The sequence below is a fragment of the Tamandua tetradactyla genome, chromosome 5 (genome assembly GCF_023851605.1).
Source record: "Tamandua tetradactyla isolate mTamTet1 chromosome 5, mTamTet1.pri, whole genome shotgun sequence".
In the NCBI taxonomy this organism is placed as follows: Eukaryota; Metazoa; Chordata; class Mammalia; order Pilosa; family Myrmecophagidae; genus Tamandua; species Tamandua tetradactyla.
In genome coordinates, this window is record NC_135331.1 from 74,864,359 (window position 1) to 74,888,629 (window position 24,271).

The 24,271-nt window shown below is 36.4% G+C and overlaps 1 protein-coding gene across 6 annotated transcripts in view; it reads right to left on the bottom strand.

Moving 5' to 3' along the window:
- Nucleotides 1-473: 473 nt before the first annotated feature.
- TBL1XR1 (TBL1X/Y related 1) overlaps nucleotides 474-24,271 on the bottom strand; it is a 163,385-nt gene continuing 139,587 nt past the window's right edge. For all 6 annotated transcript variants that reach the window (XM_077161097.1, XM_077161093.1, XM_077161096.1 and 3 more), the window contains 6 exons: nucleotides 18,019-18,140; nucleotides 17,815-17,889; nucleotides 12,938-13,065; nucleotides 12,192-12,357; nucleotides 6,138-6,239; nucleotides 474-5,261 (listed from right to left, as the gene is read on the bottom strand). In XM_077161097.1, coding sequence (XP_077017212.1) covers nucleotides 5,235-5,261; nucleotides 6,138-6,239; nucleotides 12,192-12,357; nucleotides 12,938-13,065; nucleotides 17,815-17,889; nucleotides 18,019-18,140 — 620 coding nt within the window. In that variant the 3' untranslated portion in view covers nucleotides 474-5,234. The remainder of the gene's footprint in view (nucleotides 5,262-6,137; nucleotides 6,240-12,191; nucleotides 12,358-12,937; nucleotides 13,066-17,814; nucleotides 17,890-18,018; nucleotides 18,141-24,271) is intronic.

The following is a 24,271-nucleotide window of genomic DNA, read 5'->3' on the forward strand; positions in this document are numbered from 1 at the left end:
GTTTGAAATAATATGCTTTAAATACAATATTGACTTGTCAAAACAATTTAAAAGTAATTGCTATTCCCTAGATGACTAGATGCTCTATTAATCTTTAATAAAAATAGTAAATAATCCCTTCAATTTAAAAATCTTATTTCCGGCAAGAAGTAATAAAATAGTAAAATTTATAATTTTATCTATGGGCTTACTTTAAAGTATATATCTTGGAAAACAGTATGTTTATGAAAAACAGTGGTTTGGGATTTTGATGGAAACACCAGTATGGGAGAGAACAGACACGTTGTATGTAAGGAAGGCTAACTCAGGTCAAAAAGGTTTTCTCTGTAATAGAACACTAGAGGCATAAAACCAACTAAAATTTAACAAGAAACTGTAAACAAGGAATAGCATCCCTCTCTCTTTACTTGACCAGTAAACAGTCTTTACAACTGCACAGATATCAAAAGTTTTATATATGTACACAGCCAACATAATATCAAAATATATTTTATTCTGGACCTCTTTCAGATCTGATTCAAATTACAGTTGTCAAAGCAATACAATGAAAAGGGAAACTGCAACAACAACAACAAAAAAAAATGTGCCTAAGAAGGATAAAAGGGTCAGTGGGGACAAATCATTGTGATGTGGAACCAAAATACATCGTAAGTGTAACTAACATGGTCCAGCACAGCATCTGTATCAGTCTTCCTTACACAATAATCGTGAAAACTGAACAATAAAAGTTCTTTAACAAGTACAAAAAACTGTCATGGGCTGGTTTACACTTTTACAACAGTTTTAAAGTTAACTGGACAACTAAAGAAATGATGCAGACATTTTAATCCAGTGCTATAGGTAGGCTCACAGAATTAGACCCAAAGGATTTGTAAAAATCAAAATGAAAACATTAGAGCTACAAAGCCAGGAAAGAAGAAAATTACTTCTGTATTTAGGGATTACAGCACTACAAAATACCAAAGTCTATGTGTTTTTGTTTTTAATGAGATGGAAAAGTACATCGGGCTAAATCTAAACTAAAACATGCAGAATGTTTTCCTGAACTTATCCAGGAATTAAAAAAAAAAAAAATCACGAAACAGTTTACTAGGGGGAAAATGTCCTAGTTATTCACCCTGCTTCAAACTGTCAACGTAAAAGCAGAAATGAAGAATGCGATTAATACCTCAGAACTACTAATATAAGACATCAAATTTCTAAAATCAGTGTATTAAAAAAAGTGAACACTTCTTTTTTTCTTGTCTACATTTAACTAGAGTGATGTTTAAAAAGAAAAGAAACACTTGATATTAAATGTGACACTTCAGAGCTACTGGGGGAGGGAAAATTTCTAACTTCCCCTCCCTCCTTCCATTCCTATTGATTCCGGAGAAGAAACAAAACAAAACAACACAGGTTCTCTTGTAGATTTGCTGCTGTTCCCCAAGATATTGGTATTTGCTGCCATGCCACAATGTTGGTCCACTGAAAACGGGGTAACCATGGAAAGTGTCAAAAGTAATTTACCATATGCAAGTACCATCCTTAGCATGCAGGAATAAACACAGGTTCTGCAGAAATGAACTATGTGCTTAAGAAACTGAAAATTGTTATGTGTAGATTAAACAACACTGCATTTGGGATTTATTTTTCTGTCTACCTAGTAAATCTTGACATTTTTGCCCATGAAAGCCTGGTCATATGATTCTTTTAAATAGCAAAAATGCACACTCCTCTTCAGGCTTCTACTCAGTAATAGTTTACACTACTCTCATCAAAACCATTCTACATAAACGGATAGCTCCTTAAAAACACCACTAGCTCATTAAATCTAATAGACAGAAAGAAGTTTAAGGAAAAAGGAGTGCTTTTTAAGCTGAGTGTAAAAGTACAAATCTTTGGCCTTTCTTTTGACATTTTTACATGCCAAAAAGCAAAAAAAAAACCTTCATGTAATTCCATCTAGTGACTACTTTTTGCACCATAATTTAATTTTTACACCACAAAAGGAGGCACTTTCAGTATCTGAAAAAGTGTATAATCCTAGGACATACTTTTCTAAGGAATAATTAAAGCAGATACACACTAACACCTATTAAGAAATTAAAAGTCACCACTTTTAGAAGCCATTTGAAAGTCAAAGATGGTAGCTGATGAACAATAGGAAATGGGGACTGGGACAAATGAAAGAACGTATGGGATTCCCGACAGAGATAAGTACAAACATATTCCTTTATAATATTTAAGAATGACAGCTGCACTTTATTCTATTTATTCAATTAGAGTTCATTCAAGTTTTCTTTTCTATCCTTTCTTATAAGCTTCTTACAGTAGCTTATACAACGCTACCATAGGAACAGCTACTGTATTCAGGAATATGTACTCAGAAAAAAAAATCGAAGAAAAAATGAGCAAGAACCTCAATTATAGAACTCAACAGGCTGTGAAACTTGGTCTCTTGCAATTGTGTCACTGCTCAAATTAAAGACAATCCTATTTCTGCCTATTGGAGCAGCATCATGGCACATCAGCAGGCAATAAATGATGTTGAGAACAGCAGCAAAAATAAATAAATAGTTGGATGCTCATAAAGAACCCAAGTCTACAAAATGGATACCCTTCAGATAAATTTATGTTTAAAAGACCCAAGACTTCAGGATAATAAAGCTCTGTATTTATAATCTTTTATATGTCCTACTGTGGCTATTATGCTTAAGTAAAATAGCTAAAGATTAAAACAAAAGAAAGAAGAAAAAAGAAAAGATGACAATACCATAAAAATGTAGCTGTCAATTTTGGCAGCTATATTGCAGAATTCTTGACTATCTCAATCAGCTGGGGAGGAAAAGTCTATAACTGTATGCAAATGAATAAACTGTCCCTATCAAAATACAAAAAAGTACTAGCAACAATCACCTCTGACTTTCAGATTTAAATTCAGTGCAATTGACAAATGCATCGCTAAAGGAAAATGCAGCTTAAGCATACTCAAAACATTTGTGTCTATTCCTGGGAGCACATTTAAAAATTATTGCACAGATTTTTTTATTTTTATTTATTTTTTTTAAACAACAACAGAGGTCAACCATAGATGTGGACCTCTAGCAATAAAAGCAGGATTTCAAGTGCCAGGTACTCAGCATATTAGGTTTCCTACGTAAGTCACAGGGTAATAGTTCTAAGTATTTATAATGTGTTCCAGAACCCTAAAAACAGCTGGCACAAAACCATCATGAATGACTGCCTCTCTGGATGTAAATTTGAAAAAATATTATTACAGTATCACAGACCCCACTAACAACAACTGGGGAACATTTAACAATGGATTGTGAAATTAAGTGTATTTATTCTTTTACCAACAGCAAATGCTACCCTACCTTAGTAAAACCAAGACTTGCTTCAATCAATGCTGTTTTGTTAAAATAGCAAAACAACAAATGCTGAAAATCAAAACTGTATTACTTGGGTTAAATCAGTTCCTACTTAAAACTCAGAGCACAGATTAAACTTTTAGTAACAGAGGCCTCAAAATAATTAGTGACAGAAATAGTGTTATAAATTTGCTAAGCTCAGTAACAAGCAATTTCTTGATCAAAATCTTGGACACAGAAATTTAACAACTATTCTCTTAAAAATGGACACTCCTGGGTTGTTAAGTTTATCATGACAAACCCTGTGAATCACGCATATCAACATGGCCTCATGCTATCATTTGTAAATTCTCTGTATTGTAGCTTTTAGTTGCATGAGCACAAGAGGAGGTCTGATTTGATACCAGTATCTTTTAAGAAAATAGCTGGTATTATAAACAGAGTAAAAGACATGATATAGTAGTGATTAATGGGGAAAAAACTAGCAGCTTAAATCTATCAATATATTTGAAAAAATGTAGTCACAAGTACCACAAATGCAGAATCAGAGCAGCAGGGAGGCTAGTGCAATTATACTTTTCTTTTTTTTTTAAATTCTGAATCACTGCTATTTAAAAACACTTTGAAGCAAGTCTTTTGTTTTAAAGATCGTTTTTCAAACTAAGGTAGCAAACATTTTGCCATGTAATGGCAGTGTTATTTGCCGTTATCTTGCTTTGTATAAAGAAAAATAACATGAGAGATTTCTAATACTGGAGTTTGGTTACATTATATAGTTAAGCTTCCACACATAATGATGGACACTTTGAGAAGCTAATCCTTATCCAGAAACATTTTAATCCCTTAAAAAACAAAGCAAAACAATGACAAAAGAAAAAAAAAAAAAGAACTACAAAAAAAAAAACACAAAAAAACCCCAAACCTACTTTGCTCCTTTTCACAATAGTGCACATTTTAACCATAATTTAGTTATGGCTACAAAACATCAGAAGATTTTTTTTATGCATCTTCTCTATGGTTATTTAAAAAAAAGAACAAAATATTTTGTGCCCTCTAGTCTTTAATTGGCAGAAATATGTCCCAAAAAAGAAACTATTGCATTTCAGCCACATCACCAAAAAACCAGAGCATAATACCCTTTTACTGATGTGTCTTAGAAGCTGACGTGACCCAAGTCATATATTTTTATTTCATTTCCAATTCCCCCTTCCCATAACATGCACCAATTGAATATATGCTCTGGGAGCCATAAAATGTACCAAACATCTACCTCTTCAAAAGAACGCATTAAAATATTTTTAAGATTTTTTTTTGTTGTTTAAAAGGTGAAAAAAATATATAAACAGGAAACTGATTCACTCCCTTAGTTCATGCATTCATAAACTAAATCAAAAACAAAGTTTAAAAGCAAGAACAAACTACTGCTGCAAGTTTTTTGTAAGTCCATTTTCTCTGTACAAACCGCTTGACTACTGAAGGGAAAAAAAAGAATATAATCCATGGTGTCTGCTGATTCAAAGGGGAGAAACAAGGCTGTCATTAGTATCCAAAAACTGGTACATGTATGGTCAGCTTTTATAAGGTATATTTCTTTCTTTTTTTTTCTTCTGCTTTTCATATCCAAAACTTCTAAATGCTATTTTGGGGGCACAGCAGATTAGATTCCAGCACTTGGTGAACAGAATTCACAAGCTGTGACAAAACTCTGTCATCTTCAGGGTGCAATTTTGTTTATATACACTGTACGTATATATTTCTTTTAGATTTGGCTGTAGTGGACTGGCCATGGGTCAAGTGGGACTATAGCAGTACGTGGGTCAGGGACAGTCATTTTGGCTATGTACACATTCATAGTCGGTCCATGGCTTCCAACTAGTAGCGCTATTTCCGAAGGTCTAATACACAAACCTGTAAAGAAGTAAAACAATCAATGAGTGTGTTCAGAATTTTATTGTATACTTTATATATTTTTTTAAGTTTAACCTCTCTTGAGTACAGTTTAGACTCACTTGCTTAGTTCCAAGTTCATGAAAGCAACAACAATCATGGAAAAGTAACCAAAAGAAGTCAGACACATCATCTAAGTAGATGGGAGGGAACAACCAGGAGTCAGGACAAAAGAACCATGAGTAAGACTTTTAGGAACAACTCAATTAAGCAGCAGAGAAAAATATGTTCAAAACAGACCACTGCCTAACTCCTGGACTGTAATGGAAGAGAGCACAGATATATTCTAAGCGACAGCTTCACTGAACAGCTCAGCCAATGGTGAAATCCTTTCCATCTTTTCTTTGCTTTTTAATGGCTGCGGAAGCCATAAATAGTGTTTCTGCTGCAGGGAAGGGAAGATGGAAATAAGTATTAAAAATTCAAATCTATCTGCTCCCTCAGAATGATGCTCTGCTGTACTTAATTTTGCTAATGAAGGTTATGTAAAAACAATCCATTTCTTGACTATGTCGCTTCTATTCTGGCAAACATAACCTCTATCTTGCTTACATTCTTTGAATGCAATGAACACAAAATGTATAAAACCTTCAGAAAAAAAGATCAATACTACATTTTAAAATGTAGTTTGAAAAGAAAGTTTTTGCCGGCACTTTAACAATAAGCTACATCTCCCTGATGGTTGTGTGTGCATGTGTGTGCATGTGCACCCATGCTCATCTCCCTAATGGCTGTGTGTGCACGTGTGTGTGCACATGTGCGTGTGTGTGTGTGTGCGCATGTGCGCCCACACTCATTTCCATGCACTCCCCCTTGGGAACACGATACTATACTTACTGAACCATCTGATGCACTGGCTCCAACTTTATCTCCTGCTGCATTCCAGCAAACTTCAAAAATTCCACCTGTTCCCCTGTAACTGTGAACTAGAGCACCTGTCTAAAAAAATGAAAAACAGAATCATAAAAGTGGCAACACAAGCATATATCATTTAAATCCAAATACTGAGGGAAAAACATTACAGGGTTTTATTTCTAGCACTCAGGTGGGAAACAGGTGCACCTCCAAAATAAGTGCAAGTCTGGAATGTTAGAAATGTAATAAGATGTTTGTGTAACGATAACATGTGCTGCTTTTCCAGTACTGACAACCATGTGTGGCCTCTCTGACACAGTTCAGACCAGACGGAAGTGAGCATTCAATGTAGGATATGGAAAAACTGTTGCTGTTAAAGGATGCAGGACTGTGAGCAACATGTGAAGAAACAAAACTGATTCAGCATCTCTTTGGCAAAATATCCTAAAGGGGAAGTATAAGAAACTAATAATGACAATTAAAGTATAAGTCTGACAGTCTATATTTACTGAATATTCCCTAAGCTAAGACAGTTTTAAAAAGAAGCTAAAAGCGTTATAGCATTCTTGAAAGACGTTAAACAACAAAAAAAAGCAGCCAAGTTAACTTCACCACTAGTTTAGCAGAATCATAAATTATTTTATTCTTTCATCAATGGAAACAAAATCATACAGCTGACACTGAAGAATTCAAACTCGGTCCCCAAATATTCTCTTATGCAACCAGCTGTGCTGGAAAACAATTAAAAATATGCTTTGGGTGTTCTGCTCTGACAAAGGAGAAAAGGTTCTTTGCTGCTTTACCGTAATCTAAGCAAGTCAACCAAGAAGTAGCAGATCTAACAACACGGTAGTGAAACAGGTGCCGCGTAAATATCTAACCCGCAACAGATTCCAAATTAATCACTACGTCAGGAGACTGCTTTTCCCCGTCTTTTACCTTGCCTTTACCAATTCAGTCTAGTCATGCCGTACCAGCTATACAAGGCACTGTCGCAGCTGATCACACTGGGAAGGCTGGTTTCTTTCTTACCTAAAATTCCTTACAACTTATAAGATTAATGGAAAAGTGTGGATGCAGTAGGCCTCCAGTATCCAGTCAATCAGGAAAGAAGAAGAGGCACACACACACAAAAATTAAAAATCTGCTGAGGTACAGAAAGTAAAATCTGTAGGACTCTGGGGTTTCAAAAACAAACAAAAACACTCCAACATCTTCCAAAGACAATTATCAATTTCTAAGCATAAAATGGGCTATACCTGAACCCAAACAGCATGTTCAATGCGGGAGCGCTATGACATTACAAGGGCCATCTACCCTAGACCTGTATATCTGTAGGGATGAGACTTCACTAATTCATCTGACAAATGCTCAGGTAAAAGGTCATCCAAATAACGTAAGAAATAAAATAAAAACGTGTATGACAAAAAGATAATGACTTTCTCCTGCAAGAAAAAATTCCTGGAAGCATCTTACTTTTTTCATACTTAAAAAAAAAAAATGAGACCATTTTTTTCCTATATAATATGATACATATGTATGCATGGTTGCCCAACTGCCTTAAAAGCTTAGTAGTATGCTCCATTACAGGTCTACAGTTCTATATTTAAATTCCATTCAAATGGATTTTGTCATAATGAAGTAAAGGCGTGAATAAAAATGTATACAACAGGCAGACTGTAGATTATATCTAAAAAGCCTCTGCTATTCAATCACAACAGAAATACTAACTTACAAGGAAAGTCTAAGAAGAGAGTTCAGCAAGGTTGATGGGATTCAATATCAATATAATAAAATCAATCATGTTACAATACACAAGCAACAACCAATAAATAAAAGGAATATATTTCATTAGAAATATCACTCAGAATAAGAATAAAAACTATAAGGCACCTCAGAATAAAGCAAGAAAAAGTTTTTATGAAATCTTTTACCTCACACCATATATTAAGTTAATTCTAAGTGGAAAAAAACATGAAAATCTTATGAAGAAATATCAAACTTAAGAGATATCTATTTAAGAATTTGCTAAGCTACAAAAAGCACCAATCAAAAAAATCAAAAAGAGAAAGACTGATAAATTTGAACACACTGGTATTAAAAATTTTTATATGATCAACATCCCATAATGACTAGAAACAAACTGGGAAATCATTACAATCCATATGACCACAGAGGATTAGTATTTGCAATACATAAAGAATTAATCAGTATAAAAGAGTAAATAAAATTGTAGAAAAATTGGTTTTAAAAGTTTATTCATTAAAAGACAGTCCAATTTAATAACTATATGCTAAATGTTTAAACTCACCAATTAATCATGAAAACATAAATTAAAATAAAATACCATTTCAAATCCATCAAACTGGAAAAACATTAGAGTTTGATAACCACAGGAGAGAGGAAAATGGGAAATCCTATATTAATAAAATCATATAACCACTTTAGAGAGTAGCTTGGCATGCATACTCTATTGGCCCAGGATTTCCATTAATTTATTTTATATATATATAAATCTCATATATTATATATATGAGATTATATATCTAAAAGCTTTAGAGAAACATTCATTCATGTGCACAAAGATACATGTACAAGGAAATTCATAGCAATGTGGTTTATGATATTAAAAAGGTACATCAATAATATCATATAATGCTCCAGGACATCAAAACAAAGCATCATTCTAGAGTCAAATGCATTATGATTAAAATTTCAAAAAATAGAAAAGTGGGTGAAAAATACAAGCTGCAAAGATACAAAAAAAATCATATCACGGTTATGTAAAATTTTAACACATAAAAATAGTTTACTAGCTCAAGTAACTTTGCTATAGATTTCTCAGGATCTTCCAAGTATAGTATCGTATCATCTGCAAATAATGAGAGTTTTACTTCTTCCTTTCCAATTTGGATGCCTTACATTTCTTCGTCCTGCCTGTTTGCTCTAGCTAGAACTTCTAGCACAATGTTGAGTAATAGTGGTGACAGTGGGCATCCTTGTCTTGTACCTGATCTTAGGGGAGGAAGCTTTCATTCTTTCTCCATTGAGTATGATGCTGACTATCGGTTTTTCATACATTCCCTTTATCATATTATGGTAGTTACCTTTGATTCCTATCTTTTGGAGTGTTTTTATCAGAAAAGGATGCTGAATTTTGTCAAATGCTTTTCGAGCATCAATCGAGATGATCATGTGATTTTTTCCCTTTCAATTTGTTAATGTGCTGTAATACATTAATTGATTTTCTTGTATTGAACCATCCTTGCATTCCTGGTAAAAAACCCCACTACGTCATCGTGTATAATTCTTTTAATGTGCTGCTGGATTCAATCTGCTAAGATTTTATCGAGTATTTTTGCATCTATGGTCATTAGGGGGATTGGTCTGTAGTTTTCCTTTCTTGTAGCATCTTTACTTGGTGTTCTAGTTTGCTAGCTGCTGGAATGCAATATACCAGAAACAGAACAGCTTTTAAAAAGGGGAATTTAATAAGCTGCTAGTTTACAGTTCTAAGGCCGAAAAAATGTCCCAATTAAAACGAGTCTATAGAAATGTCCAATCTAAGGCATCCAGGGAAAGATAGCTTGGTTCAAGAAGGCCGATGAAGTTCAGGGTTTCTCTCTCAAATGAGAAGGCATGTGGTGAACAGGGTCAGGGTTTCTCTCTCATCTGCAAAGGCATGAGGTGCATGGCATCATTTGTTAGCTTTCTCCCCTGGCTTCCCTTCACGAAGCTCCCCAGGAAGTGTTTTCCTTCTTCATTTCCAAAAGTCACTGGCTGATGGACTCTCTGCTTCTCGTGGCTATTTCATTCTGCTCTCTCTGAATCTCTTTCATTCTCCAAAATGTTTCCTCTTTCATAGGACTTCAGAAACTAATCACGACCCACCCAAATGGCTGGAGACACATCTCCCCTAATCCAGCTTAACAACCACTCTTGATTGGGTTACATCTCCAGGGAGATTATCTAATTACAGATTCAAACACACAGTATTGAATACGGAATATTCTGCCTTTATGAAATAGGATTTTGATTAAAACGTGGCTTTTCTAGGGTCTATACATCCTTTCAAACCAGCACACCCGATTTTGGTATTAAAATGATATTAGTTTCATTAAATGAGTTAAGTAGTTTCTTTTTCCTCAATTTTTTGGAAAAGTTTGAGCAGGATTGGTATTAGTTCTTTTTGGAATGTTTGATAAAATTCTCCTGTGAAGCCACCTGGCCCTGGGCTTTTCTTTGTAGGAAGACTTTTGATGACAGATTGAATCCCTTTACTTGTGATTAGTTTGTTGAGATCTTCTATTTCTTCCTGAGTCAGTATAGTTTGTTTGTGTGTCTCCAGGAAATTGTCCATTTCATCTAAGTTGTCTAATTTGTTGGCATATAGTTGTTCATAGCACCCTCTGATGGCATCTTCTGTTCCTTCAGGGTCTGTGGTAATGCATCCCTTCTCATTTCTGATTTTGTTTATTTGCATCTTCTTTTTATCTTTGTCAGCCTTGCTAGCAGCCCATCGATTTTATTGATTTGCTCAAAGAACCAAATTTTGGCACATAAAAATAGTAATGAGAGAGAGAGACACTTCAGATTTGCTACAGCTTTTAAGAAAGGAAAGAAAAAAGAGAGGAGGCAAACACTTTAGCTATATCTATAATATTTTATCCAGTATAAAAGAAGATCTTAAATAGTGTGCCAAAATGTTCCTGCTTGTTAAATCTGGATGGTAGGTATACAAATACTTGTTATTTTTTGTGTGTTTGAAATACTTCATAATTAAAATAAACAAAAGCAGAGACTAACTTGAATTACTGACATGCATATACTGATAGATGAACTTTTACAAACCACTCAACTGTTCAGATTTAAAAAGGTGAAGTGAGTTCACAATTAGTTTTTTCCATACAAACAAAAAATTAAAGCTAAAACTCTCAAGAAATGAAAATTTTAAACATACATAAGGTAATTATAGATTATATCTAACACAAGCATATATTCAGAGAGAAATTGGAGGAGTAGAGATAAGGAAGGAATGATATAATACTAAGATAGAACATTCTTTACCTTAAAATTTAATTTAAAATATAATTTAGGGTTCTGGCTTTATAGTTACTTGCTCATAAGAAAAAAAAAATTGCAACTCAGATTACAAAGGGACTTTCTGGAAATCAAGAAAAGGACAAATAATTCAGTAGAAACAAGCCAAGGACATGACCAGGCAGCTTACAGAAAAAATTAATGCAAATCCTTAAACATATAAAAAGATATTCAACTTCAAGCATAAGAAAAATGCACATTAAAAATTGCAATGAAGGGTGCACGGGTAGTTCAATGGTTAGAATGCCCGCCTTCCAGGCGGGAGGCCCAGGTTCAATTCCTGAACCATGCATCCCTCCAAAAAAAGAAAAATAAAATATACTGAAATAGCATTTTTTCACCCAAAGACTGGACTGTGGTCTTTATTCCGCTCTCTTGCCTTCTATTGGAAAACAGAACAATCATATGCTTGTATTTACAAAAAGACTCAGGAAGAATAAAAGAGAAATGAACATAATGTTACCTGAGGGGAGAGAAAGACAGAAGTGGGAGCAGGACCCTCAGTGTACTGTTTTTATAACTTCTGATTTTTTGATGAATGTAAAACAGTACTTGAAATGATGACTTATGCAAATTAGTTTTGCAATCCATAACAACTGTTAGTTACAGAAAGAGAAATAGCTCACAAAAATTTCTGTGTATAATACTACAATAAAGAAATCATGTCATTTATCACATTCTATATCTATAAAACTGCTGAATAAAATAAAAAAGGAATCTAAATCCATTTCTAAATTCTGATCTGTATAGGACACTATAACTTCAGTTAGTTCCAATCTTTACTGACTTATAAACTCCATTCTTATTTTAATGCTAACAACGAAATTAACACCACGAGAGGAATGAAAAATCAAAAAGAGAAAAGAACATTTGGTATAGGCAAATGCTCCCTACTAAGTAGGGGAGAAGCTGCCCACTTGGACAGTGCAGACATACCTGTGTGTTCCAGATGTGCACACATTTGTCAAATGAACCGCTTGCTAGGTAGCGTCCGTCAGGACTGAAAGCTACACTGTACACAGGCTCTTGGTGCTTCGTCAGAGTGTGGATGCAAATCCCTCGGTCTACGTCCCACAACCTAACAGTAGAATCAAAGGATGCACTGACAAGGGAAGAAAAAAAAAATGATTTCATAAATAATGAAATACTCTCTCCATCCTACCCCCAACCTCCATGAATTCCGCCATTCTTAACAGCCAGCCATAAATTCATTCTACGAGGGAGATTGGATTGTTGGGAAGAAAGTGTTCTGGAAGTTGGAAGCTAACCAGGAGGGGAGACAGCCTAAAGCCATCTCCAAGCCCCTGAACTGAAAAACACAAATGAGCTAACTGACCATATTCCTTTTGTCTTAAGGCCCTTTTTACTGATTCAAGGTTCTGAACTCTGAATTGGACATATTCTTAATATATCTTTTTTTTAATGCTGAAGAAACTTTATTGTAATATACCTCAATCACTTGAGTGTTTATTAACATTTGATATCATCAGCCATAAAAATGAACCACAATTCCCAAAAACATTAATAATAAAATCCCATGCTTCAAAGTTCCCGTTATTTTAAAATATATTCCTTGCAGGATAGATTTCCATTACATGGAATCCTCCCTAATTTTCTCCCATATTTATTGGAAGTTTTATTTGTCAAAGACACTTACAAAAAAAGTAAAGCAGAAATATTACCTTGCTAACATAAGGTTGGCATTTGGATTATTTGTTCCTGGTCCTGTTGGACTCCATTTGATAGTATAAATTTCTTTATTATGTGCTTGCAAATCATGGACACAATTGTCTTGTTTCATACTCCATATCTGAACAAAAGAGAGAAATGTGTATTATTATTCAACAATATAATTATATTCTACAATTACAAAGTTAATAATTTAAAATATCTTGCCAGCCCTGCCCAGTCATCGTGGTGGAGACAGAGGCTGCAGAACTCCATTCCCCACAACCAGCAAGAGCTGGCAGAGAGATGTCCTCCCCAGGTCCCGGGACACTGGTGAAGGCACACAGCCCCAGCAGGGTGGGATGGAGAATAACACTTGGCATGCTGCCTGGTCCCCTCCACCCCTTGCCACAAGGAGGAGAAAGAGAGAAAGGAACAGAGAGAATGTCAAAGAAATACTGGCTGAAATCTTGCAAACTTGACAAAAAGACATAAATATGTACGTCCAAGATACTCAATGAACCCTAACAGGATAAACCCGAGTAGACCCACACATGCCATGTTACAACCAAACGGTGGAATGCCAGAGATAAAGGGAGAACTCTTCAGGCCACAAGAGGCCATGCCCCACCCCTACCCCCACGGGAGCCCTGATGGGGTCAGTGCTGGCTGCAACCTGGAGCCAAGGGGGGCAAGAAGACAGCGGCAACATGTATCTGCGGGTGCCAAAAGCAAATAAATGCCAAACAAAAACTCAGTATCTGACAAAACTGTCCTTCAAAGCTGAGGGCAGGATTAAGACATTTCCAGATAAGCAACAGCTGAGAGGTCTGCGCTACTAGATGAGCCCTACGAGAAATGCTAAAGGAGATTCTGCAGGTTTAAAGGGAGGGGGCACTCAGTAATGGACTGAAGGCCCAGGAAGAAAGAATGATTTCCAGTAAAGATGATGGCATAGCTACATAGAAACACGGGTGCTACTGTCCTTTTGATTTCTAAGTCCATATTTTACTTCCTACAGGATCTAAAAGGCAAATGTAATGACACAATCAATAGTTTTGGACTCATCTAAATACGTGGTATGTGACAAGAACTAGGTAAAGGTGGGGAAGACAAAAGACAGGAACATAGGAGAGAGAGGGACATAGTTTATGCTCGCTATTGAAGTTAAGGTGATGTTCAAGGCAGTCAACAATGGCTGTTAAATTTAGGATGTTAAATTTAAGCCCCATGGTAACCACAAAGGAAGAAGAGAATATGCAAACTCATAACAGAAGAGGGCAAAGTGCAGGCTGCTGGGGATTAGGGCAGGGGCAATGGGGAATTGGGGCAATGGGGAGTTACGGAAAAATGAATGTAGGGTGTTTGTTTATTTGTTGGGAGAGAGGGAAGAAGCTAAGAAGGAAGGAAACAAAAGAAGGAAGAGAAACTAAAGAGATAATGATAATTAAGTGCAATACATGATACTGATGGGATCTAAGAATAAAGGAAAAGGCTCAAAAAGACATTACTGGGACATAAGAAAAACTGAACTTGGGACTATAAACCTTACATCCATTTCTTGAACTCGATAACTACATCTAAGGTGCTTACATAAGTTGATATCCTTGATTATGGGAAATATAAATGGAAGTGCTGTGTAGTCAAGGAGTATGATGGGTGCAACCTGCTCTCAATGTTCAGAAGGTGGATGGGTGGATGAGTGGATGGGTGGGTAGATGGGTGGATGGATGGCGAGATGTTAGAATGATACGGCAAAGGTGGCAAAATGTTAAAGTTGGTAGATCTGAGTATGAGGAGGCTGAGGGTACGTTAGGGTTCTTTCTATGGGTTTTGTACTACTTTTGCAACTGTCCTGTACGGCTGAAATTATTTTTTAAAAAATTATCTTGGCAATCAAAAACTGAGTGGTGTAATGAGTAAACAACTATAGAAATCAAGGGTATATGTGCAAAAAATGAAAATGTATAAATTGCATTTATTTAACTCTCTAAAAACAAATTAAACTTTAAGCCTTTGAGGACTAAATTAACTGTAGTTGTTTAAAGACCATTTTTGAGAATTTCAAATGGTGCAAATAATTTCAAATGGTTAAGAAGTTCCTTACATAATGACCCTAAAATGTTTTAGGCATTACTTTTTATTCTATCTCTTAAACAAAATGTCCGTATCATAAATTCCCTTCAGAAGTCAGGAACAGGAAATATTTTGCAATGGAGAAACTAAATACACAGCTTCGAATACTAAAGCTTCATATAAAAGAACCATGAAAAGCAACAGAAGGAATAAAAGTTAAAATGGTGTACAGAGTCTAAACCTCTCCTGAGTTGAAAGCTGAAAACCTATCCACGTATATAAATTAAACATGTAAATTAAAAAATTAAGAGAAATCCTGCACCAAGAATATTTCTAGCAAAACCATTCGATAAAAACATGGGGGAGGGTGTGGGAGTACACTAGAGTAACTTTCCAGAAACCTACAACCTCCAGATGGTTCCCTGGACCAGATAAATCCTGAAACCTACGATGCCCAGCCTCTCCAGATCAGCCAGTTCCATCTCCCTACCCCATGTTATTGATAGGCTCTTCCAACATGAAAAAGTTGGAATGGTCATAGCCCAAATACCCCTAAAGAGCAGGAAAAAGAGTAAAGGTGATGGTGGAGTTACACAGAGAAGGTTGGTTTAAAACAAAGTGAGTATGAGTACTGAATCATTATACTGATATTTCTTTTTGCCTCCAACACCTGAAAGCAGCTAGAAATAAAAACCTAAGATTATGGAATTGTAACCCATATCAAACTCTGAAATCTGTACTACAACTAACTGTTGCAATGTCCTTTTGAAATTTATTGCTTTTATGTACATATGTTAAAGAGAAGGAAGAGTATATCAGAGAAGATAGGATTTAACAAGTGAGTGCGACTGCTGAATTATATTGACATTTCTGTTGTTCTAACAGTGTCTTGAAGCAGCTAGAAGACAAAATGAAAAATTGTGGAACTGTAACCCATACCAAACTTTAAAATCTGTTCTATAGCTACCTGCTAAAATGTACTTGAAAATTATTGGGGTTTTTTTTGTATAGATGTTATATTTCACAATTAAACAAACAAACAAAAAAAAACGTTAAAAAAAAAACATGGGGGAAGGAATCTCGTAACACACACCAAACCCAGCTGCTGACAAAACAAAAAAAATTAGGTGGATTTCACAGTTCTGTAACATAACTGATAAAAAGATAATGAAATGTTTTTGTACCATGTGTATTTATAATCCCATGTAAATAAATCCAAAAGACACATCACCAGGGCTGATTTCCTTTTGAACCTTCACAGCATCTGACAGTGCTGACCCTCCTATCCTTCGCCACCTTAAACAGTCTTCTCTACATGCTAATGGTTAAATATTCTTCTCTTTCCAGTTCAGACATCCCTTTTCAGTTTCCTTTTGGAAGTCCATCCCTCCTGATCTGGTAACTGCTGGAGCTTTGTAAGATCTTTTTATAAGGTTTCCCTCTTTTGTCACTCTGTAATTTCTACCCGCACGGTTTCATTCATGCCCATGGCATTCAGTGACCACCCAGCTACTGGGACGTCCCTGATACTAATTTCAAGCTTGGAGTTCTTTTCCGAGAATCAGACCCACCTTCACTTGCATGACTCAAAGGCACCTCCAGTTTGACATGTCTAAAACTGAACACATGACCTTTGCATTCAATCTGGTATTCCACCTCAGAAAAAGTCCCCAGTACATCTCATCCATCCATCCAGTTTCAGTGTTAAAATCCTACATGACCTTTTATGACTCTTAGGATGAAGAAAAGCACTCTATCAAATTTCTAGTCCCAACTACTTCTCCAGCTACAACTCAAGCCATGACATCAAGGCTCTCTAGCCACCACTGGCCTTTCACTTGAACAACTTTGGCCAGAGGTTGTTCCCAACGAAGTTTTTTTTCCCCCATTTTATACGAGCTAACAAACGTGCATGCAAGGAAACTCAGGAACAAAAACATTAAGAAAAGCATTTTTAGTAGCAATGTTTGCAAAGAAGAACCATCTCTTTAAGTAAAGTCATAACAGATATATTTAAAGAACCCCCTGCAGGCTGCCAAGGTTACATTTACTCAGCTCATGGTAGGGAGAAGAGCAGTTTTTCCACATAATTATCCTATCTGTAAGGTCATCATTTCTGCAGTCACTGATATTGCAAAGTCAGGATAAAACTGTTTTCATTAAGGAGTTATCATGTTACAGGAAAGGACTCAGGCTTCACTTTCTTGGAGATTAGTGGTAGATTGCTCTTTATCTAAAAATGCAAAATGCCTTTTTCCCTCATGGTAAGTGGTGTGCTTACTTAGGACAAGTGTCAGTTTTGTGTTTACTCATGCAATAAGAAAAAATAAATCCACATCCACCTATGCTCATTCACTAGATTTACTGCTATATTTCAGTTTCTCAGAAAGGTTGGCACGTACTTATACAATAGTAAAATCAATTTAGTACAATGCATGGAATTACAGTAAAATCCATGAATGCTATTAAAGGCCATCTGTGGTTATCAGTCCAATCTTTACATTTGCAAACAAATATAATTTAATTGTCCCAATATACAACTTTATAACAATGAAGACAATTTATAACATCACAGTTCTTAGTACTGGTAATTTCTACGGTACAGCTCTGATGCTGTAATACAATATTTCTGTATACTATATTTCAGAAAAGAAAAACACATCAAAAAAGACAACAATTAACCATTAATAGATTGTGTCTCAGACCTAATTTTAAAAATCCAACAAAACTCTGAGCCATTTTAAAAAGTCTTAAAATGGCCACAGAAGCCAACCATGTGATGACAACACCACATTTCCCCTACTATCTGAATTACCTTTAAAGTCATGTCATCGGAACAGGAGGCCAGGAGATTGCCAGTTGGGTCCCATTTGATAGCATTTACTTCATTCTAAAAATAAGAGTAAGTATTCACATTTTCATGATATAAATCGGGATATTCTGTGGACATTAAACCTGTATCTTCAAAACCACTCTGAAATGATTTTTCGTCATAATCACTTTAAGGGTGGCTTCTTACCGTGTGTCCCTGGAATGTTTTAATAGGTCTGTCTTGTCCTAATTTACAGACATGAATGCACATGTCTGTACTACAGGAAGCGAAGGTGTTGTTGCTCTGCCAATCAACATCCAGAGCTGGTGCTGGAAAGGACAAAGGCAAGGCCTGCGTTTATTTCACGGGCACTGGACCGTGTCCGGACATGCTTTTAAATAGGCGAATAAGAAGAAACATTTTACTTTATACGTCTTACAACACTTTAATGAAGGTATCGAAATGTCACAAACACTAACACATGGCAGTTTTGTTTTCACTATTTGAGACACAGCCCAATGGAAAGAACATGGCTTCAATAAGTGGGAGATGAGGGTTTCTGACAGTTCGTTCTGTAAATTACTGCTGTTGAGTTTTGGTCTCTCACTTGCAAAATGGAAAATAGTAAACTTGATGATATATTTCTATTTACTTCTAAAATTCTGTGAGTGCTCATTGGACAAGAAGCCTGGGTTCTGCTACTCCCTCATTAGTGGATCCTAAGGCAAGTTACTTGTACCCTTTCCTCATCTAAAAAGTGGGGGTAATATACCACTTTTATGCTTAATGCACAGGATGTTGGGAGGGTGAAGTGAGATGACAGGTACAGAAAGAACTTTATAAATTACAAGAGTAAGACAAATATTACACCGAGTACCTTTCCCATTACCTACTCAACTGATGAGTGGAATACTGCATATGATTTACGGATTCATTTTCTTCTATGAAACTATTCTCATATACCTCTTAAAATCTACATCAGCCAATTTTAAAGCCTAGAGATCCAAAAGCTGCCTGGCATTTAATACTTATTCTGATTATAACTCTAATATGATTAAGGATGCTTTCCTTTCATTCTCCCCTGCGGCAAAGTACATAGCTCTCTATAATTAGCAACATAGATTAAGATAATGACAGCAGGTAATTGGGTTAAGCCATGGGAGCACAGTAAGAACACTGGATCTAGAGCAGGGTCAACACACTGTGGCCCAGGAGCCAAATCCAGCCACCGCCTGTTTTTATATGGCCTACGAACTAAGAAAGGTCTTCGCATTTTCATTCAGTGGGGAAAGAAAAATCAAAAGAAGATATGTGACACATGGAAATTTATGCAAAAAAATAGCATTTTAATTTGTACAAACACATTTTTACTGCAAGCTCATTTGATTATGTATTATCTACAGCTGCTTTTGCATGAAATGGCGGGATTGATTAGTTGCAATAGAAATCCTATTGTGCTTGCAAAGCCTAAAATATTTTCTGGCATTTTATAGAAAAAGTCTGTCAAGCCCTGATTTAGAACACTTAGAGACAAGGAGAAAAAATGGAGGGTTACAGTTAAACTGTGTATACTCTTAACTAGAAACACAATGAAATTAATACAGCACAGCTGGTATCTATGGGAAGGAAAGAAGGGCACTCCCTAATTGTGTGTATCTAAGTATAACAGTAATTGGCTATGTTAAGACATATTATAAACATATGTTTTGAACACTGTTAGATGGACAAGCCAAGAAACATGTCATGCTCAAGAGCTTGCAACTACAGAGAGGAGTAGCAAAAAAGAAAGGAAAAGAAAGACAAAGTATGACTCAGAGAACTGTTCTGCTGCAGTGAGGGTATGTGTGTATGTGTTGTGAGAGGGTGGAGTGTGGGGTGTGGGTGTTTAAAAACCCAGTGGCTCTGGCTCAAGATAAGAAAAATCCCTAGGTATAATAAACACCCCAGGCTGAGCCTGGACATTCTTCACCAGAAGTTGCTCCCTTTCTTGGCTTCTTCCCCTTTCCCCACCCTGTTTCCTGCATTTTCTTATTTCTCCTAAGAGGATTTCCTTAATATATCACCCTTACTCAAACTTTGGCTCGGAGTCTGCTTCTGGGAGAACCCAACCTAATCAACCAATAAACAAAAATATGGGCCAACTTTTGTCGGCACTGTGAGTGGACTCTGCTGTTTCGTGAGTGTATCACAACTTCCCAGAGCAACTGGATGTCTGTCCTGTTCACTGGTCAGTCTGCTCTCAGATCCATTCCTTACTGAACTCTACCCTGTGAGGCTCTGCAGCCCTGGCAGCTGGTACATGCACATTACCTTTTCCAGGCTCCTGTGCCTACTGGCTTCCAGGTGGGTTCATGCAATGGAAGACCCAGCCAAGAGTCCAAAAAGGGAGAATACAGCTTAGCTCTCATCTCCCTTTCAGACTGGGTCTCTGGCAAGGGCTGCCATCACTCCGTGGCTCCAGGTCTTGCCAGGCAGCTTCTCCCCTAAGGTTCCAATTACCACTGGGCAGTCAGCTCCTGGCTTAGGTTTCCCGCAGTTGTTAATCTCTGAGTTGCCTCATATTCCTGTTAATTCATTCTTGCAGCACCTCTGGGACTAATTTCCGGTATTGAGTTCCCTTTCTTGAACTTCATGGTTTGAGTTTTTTCTGCCCAGGACCTGATTCAGTAACTACTACATGTTTCATCTCAACATTAAACATTATTTAAAATGTTTTTATGACAATCTTAAATTTTTTGGAGGGGTAAATAATTACTGTAGTGTTAAGTGGTGGGTGAAAAAAAAGGACCTGAAAAATCACATTAGTTTAGAAGAGGGATTAAAGATGTAAGAAGATGCTATAAAGAAGTCCCAGTATCTGCCATGACACGTCATGGTATTAATTTGGGACAGAGTCGCCTGCAAAATGTTAGAGAAGAGGATGAGAAAATTCAAAGCATGGCATGAAAACAAATATATAATTAAGATTCAAAAAGCACAAATTGTATATGCAATTAAGGATAGCTGGGGGGAGAGGGAGAATGCTGCAACATGAATTGTATGATTAACACTTCTCTGATATGCTGGGTTCAAAAGCTACAATAGTTAAAGACTATTTTAATCTAAGAACACATACTTACTTACTTTATATTTATTCCTAAGATAAAATGAGTCTGATTCTTTAGGAATGCATCCCTAACATAAAGTGTAAGCAATATGTGACAGATGTGCACTATTACTGGTCTCATTTTACACATGATAAAAGAGGCTAAGAAATTTAATTTGCCAAGATGGCACAATCTTTTAAAATATTGGAGCTAAGACTCAAATTTCTGTCTCCCCAACACTGATTTATTTTCATTAACCCATGAAGCCTCTATAATTTAAAAAGGGAAAGAACACGTTTGTAAGGAAAAAAGAGAAAAAGAAAACATTTATTACTCATCTATATTTTGTATGCTTTATGTTAGCGTGTACTTGGGAGAAAATAAAATACAGTGATTAAAAACATAATTTTAAAAACATAGTCACAACAACAACAAAGAAAAAACAAAAGAACAAGGTAGATTTACAATTCTAGCCCAGACGGAGCAATGAGGACCTCCTGCCCAAGACAGCCCAAACCTTACAAAATATATGATATAACACATAAGGAAACTGGACACCAGGCAGCAGAGGACAGTTATCCAGGAGAGATGGGAAACCAAAAAAGTTCCCTTAAAAGTGCCTGAGGTATTTGCAAAGTCCTCTGGGGGGATAGTGAGAAAAGGGGGAAATCCAACTTCCCCAAGTGGAGAATTCTTGATATTCTCACAAGCAGTGGGGACAACCAAAGCAATAGGTCAATCCCCCAATTTTGGGGTTTGTTTATATGAAACTTTACTCACAAAGGATAGGCTAAGCCAACTTAAAACTAGGCCTAAGAGTCACCCTCAAGAGAACCTCTTTTGTTGCTCAGATGTGGCCTCTCTCTCTCAGTCAACATGACAAGCAATCACACTGCCCTCCCCCACTGTATGTGGGACATGACTCCCAGGGGTGTGGATTTTCCTGGCAACGTGGGACAGAAACCCTAGAATGAGCTGGGACTCAGCATCAAGGAACTGAGAAAACCTTCTTGACCAAAAGGGGGAAGAGAGAAAATAAAGTATTGATGGCTGAGAGATTCCAAACAGAGTCAAGAGGTTATCCTGGAGGTTATTCTTAGGCATTAAATAGATACCACCTTTTTGGTTAAGCTGTAATGGAGAGGCTGAAGGGAGCTACCTGAAAATGTAGAGCCGTGTTCCAGTAGCCATGTTTCTTGAAGATGATTGTATAATGATATAGCTTTCTCAATGTGACTGACTGGGTGATTGTGAAAACCTTCTGTCTGATACTCCTTTTATCTACCTTATTGACAGATGAGTAAAACATATGGATTAAAAACAAATAAATACTAGGGGGAACAAATGTTAAAATAAATTTAGCAGATTGAAATGCTAGGGATCAATGAAAGGGAAGGGTAAGGGGTATGGTATGGATGGATTTTTTTCTGTTTTCTTTTTATGTCTTTTTCTGAATTGATGCAAATGTTTTAAGAAATGATCATGATGATGAATATACAACTATGTGATGATATTGTGAATTACTGATTATATGTGGAATGGAATGATCATATGGTATACGCTTGTGTTTGTATGATGGTATGTTTAACAAATTAAAAAAAAAAAAAAAAAGTGTCTGAGTTCACAACTTGCCAAGATTTTCAAGACTGCGGCACAGGGAGGAGGGACTCCCTAGGCAGAGATGCAGGAAATTCCTGCTGGAGGGGAAGGGGAAGGCCAGGGAGGCTCGAGTGCAAAGGGACAGGGCTGTAGACCTGGAGAGCCACCAGATGAGAACTCTCAGCTATGGGAGTCCTGCTCCCTTTCAACTGGCTATTACCCAGCACGTGCGTGAGAAGTAGGAAAGGAACCACTCCAGAGGATCAGAAGAAACCTTGCTGACCCTCAAGGCAGGGGACAGTGTCTACATCTACTCACAGGCCAGAAAACCTCCCGGTTCGCAGAGCTGGGGCTGAGCACACACAGGGTCTTGCCTCAGCAGGAGGGAATAATAAGCCCTGCACTGAGCACTACTTTGGTGCAAAGCTTAAACATGAGACTAAAAAGGATCAGATTTTTTTCCACGTACACATAACCATGTCCCAGGACATGACTCACAAATATCTATAAGAATATAAAAATAACCAGCAACCAGCAAAGTTAAAATTCACAATGCCTTACTTCTAGCTAAAAGCTACCAGGTATACCAGGTGTACCAAGAAGCAGGGAAAAATGACCAAAAATAAACTTCAAATATAAAGACAACAATAGATTAAAAGTATGGAAAGAAATATACTGTGCTAACACTAATCAAAAGAAAGCTAGAGTGGCTGTATGAATGCAAAATATTTCAGAGTGTAGAACAGAAACAGGAAAAAGAGGGTCATTTTATAGCAATTTAAGTGTCAATTCAAAACAGGGACACAACATTCATAAACAATCAATGTTTAATCCATGGGTCAAACAAGAAATCAAAGGAGAATTTAGAAAGCTTTTTGGCCTAAATTAAAGCACTTTTGAAAAACTGTAGGATGGCATTAACCAGTAGAGGTAAATTTATAGCATTAAATGTCCATATTAAAAAAGAAAAAAAAGTCTTAAATCAATGACCTCAGTTTCCAGCTCAAGAAAATAGCAAAAAGAGCAAACTGATTGACACCAAAAGCATGATCCATTAAAGAACAAATTAACAAGTAGTGATAATTAACAAAATTAACAATGTCTAGTCTTTAAGAGATACTGTTAAAAGAATGCAAATAGAAACCACAGGTTGGGAGAAAAAAAAGCATATACCTTCAAAAGTGCTGGATACAAAAGGACTTATGTGCAGGACATATAGTTCTCATTAACAAGAAAACAAAACTCATTAACAAGAAAACAATTCAATGAAAGGATCCGAGATTTGAACAGTTATTTCACCAAAGATAATATACAGATGGCAAATAAGCACATGAAAAGATGCTCAGCATTGTTAATCAACAGGGAATACAAGTAAAAATACAGTGAGATAGGGCCATGGTGGCTCAGTGGCAGAGTTCTCGCCTGCCATGCCAGAGACCCAGGTTCACTTCCCGTTGCCTGCCCATGCAAAAAATAAAAATAGAAAATACAGTGAGATACCACTATACATCCATTAGAGAGCCTGAAATTAAAAAGGCTGGCCACAGAACAAGTGCTGGCAAGGACCTGGTGGGAGTAAGCGTTTATTCACCACTGGTGAGAATGTAAACCACTTGGGGAACGATTTGGCCATTTCCTAAAAAATCAGCCTATACTTGCTACGATATGATCCAGCCATTCCACTCCTAGGTATTAACCCAGGAGAAATAAAAGCCCATGTCCATAAAAAGACTTTATGTTCACAGCCATTTTATTTGCAATAGCCCAAATAACCC